At 56.3% G+C, this 9,484-nt stretch overlaps 2 protein-coding genes across 2 annotated transcripts in view; one reads left to right on the forward strand and one right to left on the reverse strand.

Moving 5' to 3' along the window:
- Positions 1-3,343, forward strand: part of CDT1 (chromatin licensing and DNA replication factor 1) — a 5,494-nt gene extending 2,151 nt beyond the window's left edge. The window contains exons 3-11 of the mRNA XM_009890052.1: positions 14-80; positions 173-399; positions 900-1,094; positions 1,204-1,349; positions 1,670-1,773; positions 2,060-2,248; positions 2,660-2,794; positions 2,876-3,077; positions 3,180-3,343. Coding sequence (XP_009888354.1) covers positions 14-80; positions 173-399; positions 900-1,094; positions 1,204-1,349; positions 1,670-1,773; positions 2,060-2,248; positions 2,660-2,794; positions 2,876-3,077; positions 3,180-3,343 — 1,429 coding nt within the window. The remainder of the gene's footprint in view (positions 1-13; positions 81-172; positions 400-899; positions 1,095-1,203; positions 1,350-1,669; positions 1,774-2,059; positions 2,249-2,659; positions 2,795-2,875; positions 3,078-3,179) is intronic.
- A 3,543-nt stretch (positions 3,344-6,886) lies between these two features.
- APRT (adenine phosphoribosyltransferase) overlaps positions 6,887-9,484 on the reverse strand; it is a 3,385-nt gene continuing 787 nt past the window's right edge. Inside the window, exons 2-5 of the mRNA XM_009890053.1 lie at positions 9,236-9,402; positions 8,215-8,348; positions 7,174-7,252; positions 6,887-7,029 (exon numbers count right to left, since the gene is read on the reverse strand). Coding sequence (XP_009888355.1) covers positions 6,887-7,029; positions 7,174-7,252; positions 8,215-8,348; positions 9,236-9,402 — 523 coding nt within the window. The remainder of the gene's footprint in view (positions 7,030-7,173; positions 7,253-8,214; positions 8,349-9,235; positions 9,403-9,484) is intronic.

The following is a 9,484-nucleotide window of genomic DNA, read 5'->3' on the forward strand; positions in this document are numbered from 1 at the left end:
CCCGCTCCCCCAGCCAGGGGCAGGATGGGGGGACACAGCCTGGCACAGCCCCCCCGGGGACAACCAGACGCTTGCAGAGGGTATGGGATGAGCCTGGCTTTCTGCTCCAATTTCTTGTGTTTCTTGCCAGTGTGCGAGCCCTGCTCTGACCCTGTGCCCCCTCCCCACCCAGGAGGACCTGGCCGGGCTGCGGCGCCGCCTGCAGAGAGTGAAAGCGCTGGCCCAGATGACCCAGCTGTCATCTGTCCCCGCCGGGGCCAGCACCGACCTGCAGAGCCGTTTGGAGCAAGTGCGGCAACTGGAGCTGCAGATCCGTGAGAAGAAAGCGAGAAGCAGAGCCACTTCGGGAGCGCAGCCGACTGGGGACATCGGGGCGGCAGCTCCTGCAGCAGAGGCTGGGTGAGGAGCTCTGAGGGCTAATCGGGGTGTCCCGGTGGCTGCCGCAGCCCTGATCTGCTGCTCAGCCCCACAGTGGTTTTGCAGGGGTCTTCCTACTCCTCTGAGGGGGGTGTGGGGACTCTGTGGGAGCGCTGGCTGACCTCGCTGCAGGCAAAGGGCTTCTCTGAAGCAAAACTCGAGCGTGGTCCAAGCCACTCTGACGTTGCCATGAGCACTGGGACATCCACGTCCCCCAGACATGAAGGGTGGATGGTGTGATCCAGGTACTGGCACAGCTTGCTCAGAGAAGAGTTTTGGGATGAGGGGAGGAGAGGGGTCTCCCCTAACCAGGGTGGGCACTCAGCTCCTGGGCTCTGAGGTCAGCCCTGTCAGCAGTGGGACCCCCGTCCTGGCCAGTCTCAGTCCCCGGCTGCGTCCCTGGGGTCGTTCCAGCGCTTGAGTTCACCACAGCCCATGGCTGTTGTGTGCGGTGGACCCTCACCCCTCTCCTTTCCCAGCAGTGAGAAGCCCCCTGCATACCAGCGGTTCCACAACCTCGCGCAGGACCTGCCGCCGGGGCTCACGCTGCCCTACAAGTTCAAGGTGCTGGCGGAGATGTTCCGCAGCGTGGACACCATTGCTGGGATGCTCTTCAACCGTGCCGAAACCATCACCTTTGCGAAGGTCAAGCAGGGAGTGCAGGACATGATGCGCAAGTAAGTTGGCAGCACTGGGCCACCCATTTTGGGGTCCCAGCTGAACCTGTTGGGGCGATGCCCTGGTGTCAGTCCTTGGGGTTCCTGACCTTTCCGGCTGCTGTTGCAGGCAGTTTGAGGAGCGGCACATGGGGCAGATCAAGGCGGTATACCCCACCTCGTACAGGCTGCGCCAGGAGAAGAACATCCCCGCCTTTGGCAACGGTGTGAAGAAGTCTGACTATCAGCTCACGCTGGAGCCGGTGCTGGGGGAAGGTATGTATGACTTGGGGGGGGGGCAGTGGGACCGAGAGCTGGGGTGTGCTGGATCCTGACTGGGATCCCTGAATCCCCAGGGATGCTCTCTGCTTGGTCTCTTTGCAATTGTTTGATGCATGAGGGGCTGAGCGTGTTGGAAGTGGAAAACATTTTTGGGACAAGTGGGAGGATGATAGGGCGGTGATTCTGGCAGCGACTCATCCCCACGGCAGGGCTCTGATCCTGTCCTTCTCGAGGCTCTCGAGGTTTGGGCCCGGTCAGGGTGTTGCCGTGCTTTGCCGAGGTGCTGTGGGTGATGCTCATGTCTCTCCTTGCAGAGGAGAAAGTGGACGGCCGCCCGCACTTGTCAGCGTCGCGCTTGCTGGAGCGCAGGAAGGAGTTCAACCGCAACCTGGTGAACATCGTCAAGCAGCACCACAAGGTGAGGCTCCCCCAGTACCCTCCGCTTTTGGGGTCTGGGGTTGCTCTGGTCACCATCTAGAGAAGTGGGTGGAAGGAACAGGCTGGAGGATATTGCTGGTTCCTGTGGGATGCTCTTGGCAGGCAGGTGTGGGTGGGGGAGATGGCAGCTGGAATCTCTCCTGGCTCTGAATTTCCTCCAACGCAGCTGCTATGTGTTGCCAAACTGTACTGGGAGCATGGGGCAATGGCCGGCTCGCCCGTACCTGACTTGCAGGTGCCATGACACAACTCTTGCTCCTCTCCAGGCATTCATGGCCGCCCTCAGCCCTCCCATGGTGGTGCCGGAGGAGAAGCTGACCCGCTGGCATCCCCGCTTCAACGTGGACGAGGTGCCGGACATCAGCCCGGCAGAACTGCCGCGGCCACCCCAGGAGGACAGGCTCACCACAGCCCAGGAGGTGCTGAGCACAGCTCGGGGGATGCTGACGCCCAAGGTGAGTCAGGACCGGGGTCTGGCTCCATCTGTGGCTGGCAGACCTCAAACTAGCTGGCTCTCTGGGAAGATGTTACCGGATAGGGGTTGGGAAAGATCATTCCAGAGCCGCAGGACTCGGACTGTAAGACGTAGGCAGGTGGGAATGCAAGTCTGGCTGTTACCGCTGCAGGTTGTGGTGTAGGGCTGCTTTCAGGCTAGAGGAGCTGTTGGTACTGACTTTCGGGGATGGGAGAGGAGATGGAAAACTCCAAAGCGTTCTCTGTGCAGGCAGGATGGGTCAGACACACCGGAGTGAGAGCACTGGACTGCGGGGTGGCGGTGGGGGCGGCGGAGGGGAAACTTCTCCTTCCTCCAGCGCGAGCGGCTCCCAGCTGTAACCCAACTTCTCCTCCCTCTTCCACATGAGCAGATGGAAAAAGCTCTTGCCAACCTGGCCTTAAGAACCGCTGAAGCCAGTGCGGGGGAACCGGTGGTTTCCAAAGCATCGTCCCCTGCCAGCACCTCCAGTGCTCTGAAAGGGGTGTCCCAGGCCCTGCTCGAGAGGGTGAGTAATTCGGTCCTGGCTGTAATGCCGGTGCTGGGGGGACCTGCCTGTGTCTCACCCCCATCTTCTCCGCTCCCCAAGATCCGGGCGAAGGAGGCGCAGAAGCTGCAAGCGCTGATGACGCGGGACCCGCGACAAGAGGAGCGGCTTGCCATGCTGGGGCGACTGCCGGCCATGGCCCGCATCCTGCGCAACGTCTTCGTGGCGGAGAAGAAGCAGGCGCTGACCATGGAGGTGGCTTGTGCCCGCATGGCCGAGAGCTACGACGCACAGATGCCTCCTGGTAGGAAAGCAAGGGGGGGGGTGTCTTCTCACCGGCGCGGGAGGGTCTTTGCAGGAGGAAGGAGCTGAGTTCTGACCTGGTGGCTGCCGCTCCTTTTCGCAGGCGAGATGGAGAAACACTTGCGCCTTTTCGCAGAGCTGCTGCCCGACTGGGTGGGGATCCACGCCATCAGGACGGACACCTACATCAAACTGGACAAAGGGAAGGACCTCGGTCTCATCGCGGAGAGGCTCACCAAGGCAGCAAAGGAGGCAGAAGCCCTCTAAGCCCCCCCAAGGGTCAAGACTTCCCCCGTGCAATCTCCTCCGAATGTAGCAAATCCTGACTGTGCTCTGGGATCTGATGGGGGCTTACGGGAGGCTTATCCTTAGGGATGTTCGAGGAAGACCAAAATGCCTTAATTTAACTAATTCCTCTGTCCAGGGTTCGTGAGATCTGCCAGGGTCCCTCACCCTTGAGCTCAAGGCAGGCAGCCCTGGGTCCTGGGGTGACGCCGCAAGCGGTGAAGAGGAGCTGGTAACCTCTTTTCAGCTTCCTGCGTTCTCCTGAAGGTTTGATGCAGGAGGCTTCTTCCATTAACTGGGCCCTGCTGGGGTGGAAGCAGGACTGGGCAGGGTGACAGGCAGGAAGGAGCGAGAGGAGAAGTCACAAATTGATGTTTTTTGGAGTTCTGGGCCTTGTTCTGTTTTTAAGAGAGGGGAAAATGCATCTCCAGCGCTCACTGGAAACAACTACAGGACTTGTCAAAACATATTTGTATTAAATGTTTTAAATATAGCTGACTTGTGTTAACCCAGCACTCTTCCTCCGTGAGCTGCCTGTCTGCGCCGTGTTAGCACCGTGGTTCTCCATGGCAATTGGCACCGGCCGGCACACGCAGGGAAGGGCTGGGATCGTCATCCAGCTCCTGGAGAAAGACTTACTGGAAAAAGTGAGCGTGGGTTTGCAGGGAACTGAATGCAGCTTTTGTAAATAGGGACTGCAGAGCAGCTCCCGTGGGGACGGGAGCAGCCAGGGCTGGGGGGTGGGCGCAGGGGGATTTTTTCCCCAGGGGAAAGCCCCGGTCATTTGGCTGAAGTGGTTTGGGAAGAGGGACAAAGAAGGTGCTGATGGCGACAGAGGTGCTGGCCTGGCTCAGCGCCCAGGTCAGGGCAGCGCGGGTGCAAGGGAGGAGGTGGGAGCTGCCCCCCCGCCCAGCGCCGCGTCTCGCACACCTCGCACCACTTTTTTGACCCAAACTGTGCTGGTTTTAGCAGAGGACATCCAAGGACTTGCATGGAACAGCATCTGTCTTTCATCCCTTTGGGTGGGGGGGACCACACTGGTCCAGGGAAGCTTCCCCACCTGCTGGTTTTGGAGGATGGCAGCATCAAAGATCCCTGTGCGAGGGAGCAGGCAGGCTCTCCCTCCTCTTCCTCCTCCAGGACCCTGGTTGCTGTTGTGTAGGCCAGTTGGCCGGCACTGCTGGCAGGAGGTAGCCCTGTTTCCAGGGAGGAAGGTTTAAATCCAGCCCTGAGGCTGGAGGGATACATGGGGTTGGGGTGCAAGGCTGGGTTATTGGCTGTGCTGAACAGACCTCCCTGCAGCAGAGAGGAGCTGGTTTCGGCAGCCCGGCAGGTACACGCGTGCCCCAGGGGAGCTCGCGGCGAGCTCCCGTTCTGCTGCTTGGGACAAAAAAAAAAAACAACCTTTTCTCCTGCCTGGAAGCCACCCCTGCGCAGCCCTGTCTCTACAAGCAATTACATCAATGGTTGCTCACAGCCTGGCCAACGTGAAGGCACCATTCCTGGGTTCCCTGATGTCACCCCTTGGCCCCGCACGCAGCCAGCTCTGGCACCAGCAGGGCTTACGCTCGCATCCACAGCACGCAGCTGCTTTCCATGGCTCTTTGGGGTGGAACTAATTTTTCCCCTTCTCTACCTCGCGGCAGGGACCTTCTCCTTGTGCCAAGTATGCGTGCGAGGCGCTGCCTCCCTTGGCTCCGCGCAGGGGCTGGCTGTGAAAACAAGTGCCCTGGGGTAGGTTTCTCCCGGGGGAATGGTGTTTCTCAGCACAAACTGAGCAGCCACTGAAGTGGCTTTTCAGGAAACAGCGATAAAAATAGCCGTAATAGCCCTTACAAGTGTAAGGGCAGGGTGCGCGGCATCCCTGTGCGCTGGATGGGGAAGGTGAGCTGAGCTGCGGGGGCTTGGTCTACGCTCCCACCGGCACTGGGCACTTCCACTGCAACCCAGCAGGACCAGCCTGGGTTCCCCCCTGGCTCCAGCCAGAGGTGGGTGCCAGGAATGGAGAAAAGATACCTGAACTGCTCAGCCCTTGCAAACTTTTCTTCCGTGCATTTGGGGTGGCAAGGGGGAGCTCACACCACAGCCTCACTCTCCACTGACAGCCTGGTTTTGGAGGAAGACGCTCACAAGGGTAATTAATAGCTTCAGCTACTGCAAGAACGGCTCTGAGACAGTTTAGAAAAAATAAAAATAAGTCAACATTTATTTTACCAGTGAGTTCAGCCCCTGCTAAGACAGGGGCAGTCCCTTATGTTTTCAGGTATGCGGAAGTTTTGGCACACTGGGTCTTAGCTACTCCTGTGACCAACCTGAACCATGCTATAGGGAGCATCTCCAAACCCCACTTCATCCATCACACAACCTGAGTGAGATCGCTAGCACTCAGCTGCAAGCTTAACACACCTTTTCTTTCTTTCCTGTGGCCTTATCTGACACCAAACATACTGACAAGAATGGGCTCCAAACTGGTACCAACCTTTCAGTGTCCTGGTGCCCAAAGAAGAACACAGCAGGGGAAGAACAAGACACAGAGAAGTCAGCGCACAGGGAGTCAGGTAAGTTGCAGCAGACGGGGAATTTGTGCCAAACATGAATATTTCTAATATTCAGGGTGCCAGCCCTGGCTGGAGCTGCAGGCTTTGGTAGGTACCAGTGCTGCTAGATGGAAGGCAGGCAAACAGCCCTGGGCATGTGCATGGCCCCCTTCCTCACTGCCCGTCACCCAGCTGTGTGCTACGTCTTGTGATGTACATTGCTCCTGGTTTTGCAAAACCAACTGCTAAGAACTACCCTGGACCACGGGAAGGCAGACAGCTTCCTACAGCAGAGACCTTCAGCGTCCTGCCGTCTCAAGGGAAGGAGAGCACGAGCCAAGCTGCAAGTTGACATGGTGTTTGAGCTCACCTACACCAGCAACCTCCGTTGTGTTGGCAGTGGCTGCCTCCTGATTTCAGGACACAGGGCTGGGCAGGCACTGAATTCTCCTTAGCAAGCACTACCTTAATTAAAGAGCAGTCTATTTTGGTGTGAGCAACAGCAGAGAGCAACCAGACCATCCTCTGCAGAGTTTATCCCTTAGACAAATAATCACTTCGTGCCTGTCATCTGTGTTTCTTTGGCAAACTTTTAACGGGTTCCTAGGAGGCTGACCAGGCACGGCTCAACTGAAGGGGAATGCTGGGCTCCCAAAGCTATCAGACCTCTCCCGCCTCAGCAGGAGTATTTTCACTTTGGTCTCCTAAAAAAAAATAAAAAATCAGTGAAGATGCATCTTGGTTTCCCTCTCCAAAACCAGTCAGGCTGTTCCTTCTTCCCAAAAGGATGAACTCCAAAAAGGATCCTTACACTCAACACAACTTAATCTGTGGCTTGGAAAATAAATAGGACTTATGATTGTACAGCATCCAGCAAAAAGAAAAATTGTAGGTTCCCCCCCCCGCCCACCCCCTCGTGACATCAAGAGTCACTGAATAAAGCCCAAACTCGTGCACAGCTCGTGCATTCCCTTCTCCCAGCTCCTCCTCAGTCATACTGCAGCAGAGAGTAGAAAGGGACGGACTTGAGCTTTTCCGACCCTTTCAGGAGTTTTAACTCTATGATCACCAGGCACTCCAGGACTTCAGCCTTCAGCCTCTTCATCAGCTCACACGCTGCACACATGGTACCTGCATGACACAGAGGTTAAGTAGAAACTTCGTCACTCGAGGAGCAGTGCTGAGGTACGCTTCAAACGCCACGGCCGCTCCTGCTGTCACCCAACGCACGCGTATGTGGGTTACACGTGCTCTAACACCGTCCGCTTCTCTCACCTCCAGTTGCAAGCAAGTCATCTACAATAACTACTTTTTGTCCCGGTTCCACGGCGTCACTCTGGATTTCAAGTTCAGCCTGCAGGATGGAAAGAGTAGCTTCATTTTAGTCTTGCCTTACAGAGAAACACTTCACAAACTGCTAACACATGGTGGAATGCAGACAAGTCTTCAGCAAGATCAACCTTAACACTCAGCACCTAAAACCCCCAAAACCACATACTCCAGCTACAGGGGAGTGCCACGAAAATATATAGCGGGTTAGGTGACTGCTGGGCCAACCCTCTGGCACGTCAAGATCCTGAACATTCATCAAATGAGTTATGGTCCCATCGTGAAACTTTATCCTGAAGCAGCTCTCCAGTGGGGAAAATCTCCTGTAATGCACTGGGCTGGAGCACTCTGCCTTGACAGCATCAACAAGCCAGATCCAAACCATCACAGGCACGTCTCGTGTCAGATGAACTTGTCCCATGCAGGGGTTGGCCCAAACAGTCCTCATAAATACTGCCTAGGTTTGGTGTTTCTGCTGCCGGTCCCTGGGTGCCGTTAGTTACCAGTGGTAGCGTGTTATTAGGCTTACACCTCTGCTCTTTAATCAGGGAGGCTGCGGCGTTACGAGGCGAGCACTCTGTTTTGAAGCCATGCAATAAAGGCATTTACTTATAGCACTTACTGTAAGAGTGGGAAACACACTCCATGTTCATTCCCCTGAATTCAAGCCAAAGAAAGCGATTTAGCATCAAGTCGTTATCACCCCTCCCAAAAAAAAAAAAAAAAAAAACCACAACAAACTCACAGTGCAGCTCACCAGCACAAACCACATGTCCACAGCTCGGGGAGGGAGCCGCCATGCCAGGGCACGATGAAGCTCAGAGCCGCTTCTAAAGCTTGTGCCGTGCCAGGCTGCCCGTGGCATCAGCACTGGCTGCGAAACCCAGCTTGGGGACCGCCCCGTTGGTTTTATCACCCCATCCCCTTGCTGACACCCCCCGGCCCTCCATCACCCAGCCTGGAAACCCTTTTCTCCCCAGGTATTACCTTGCCATACTCAAGGGCGTAGGAGACCGACTCGGTCGGACCAGGAAGCTTCCCTTTTTTCCGTATCAGCACGAAGCCGATCCCCAGTCTCTGAGCCAGGGGGGGCCCTATGAGGAAGCCGCGGGAGTCCAGGCCTGGGGGGAGCAGAGCAGCACAGAACACAGCCATTCTACTGGGGGTGTCTTTGCACGATAACCCAGATTTATCCTCTCGTATTCAGGGAAGGGGGTGTCTCTAGAAGCAATTTGCTCTTACAGTCATTTCTATAAGTTGAAAACACACCACTCTCCTGCACTGCCTGTGTTCGCCAAGATGCGCGGCTGACGGGCTTCCGGGCAACGCACCAGCCCATTTTGCCTCCCCTCTAGCTCTTCTTCTTAAGAGATAAGCTCAGCTAAGCCCCAGTATCAGTTCGGCCACACAGCTAAGGACTTTGCACCACCGGGGGACCAACTTCAGTTATCATGAGGCACTTGGAGCAGGTTTGGTCTAGACTCCTTGAACTTTGGGCTATCGCCCAGCACAAGCACTGCTTTCCTAAGCACTTCCATTCTCAGCCTTTTTCATAGGTGTGTTGCAACACGTTATCGCCACAAAGGCTGTTTCTGTTGGCTTGAGAAGGCCCCCTGAGAAGGAAAACGTGCTGGAACAGGGTTTGCCTGCCTTGGAGACTGTGCGAGACCTTACAGGCAACGTCTGTAAGACTTTACGTCAGACTTTCACTACTCCCTGACTCTTTTTTAACGATGAAAGCAAAGAATTACGAAACTGGCAGCGAAGCATCAGATGGCGTCTGCCACATCCAAAACCAGTATTTCAGGAAACGACAGTAGTAAGTTAAGGGTATAACCTGTCCCAGTTTTACCATACGATAGAGGCCAACATTCAGATGATTATAATGTCTGAGGGCTACGGTATATCCTGCCCCGTTAGCAGAGGAGCCTCCCCACGCCTCCCGCCGGGGCAGCCCGGGGACAGGGTGCTCCGCAGTGGCCTCGGAGATGTTTCAACCAACACTCACCTGCAATAAAGTCGATTTGGGGGAAAGATGCCCTCAAATGATCTTCCAGAAGATCAATCAAAGTCCTGAAAGCTGCAGGATCCTTCAACAAAGGGCTGATATCGCTGCAAAGAGAGGGAGAGCAGTTAGTTACCTCCGGGGGCTGATGTGGCTCCCGACCGGCGCTCCTAAAGCCCAGGGGGGAGCGGGTCCTGCCATGTGCCGCAGGGAAGGAAGGAAGGATGGGCAGCCAGGAGGGGAGCTGGCAGC

Source organism: Charadrius vociferus, unplaced genomic scaffold, assembly GCF_000708025.1.
Source record: "Charadrius vociferus isolate BGI_N301 unplaced genomic scaffold, ASM70802v2 scaffold1028, whole genome shotgun sequence".
Lineage (NCBI taxonomy): Eukaryota > Metazoa > Chordata > Aves > Charadriiformes > Charadriidae > Charadrius > Charadrius vociferus.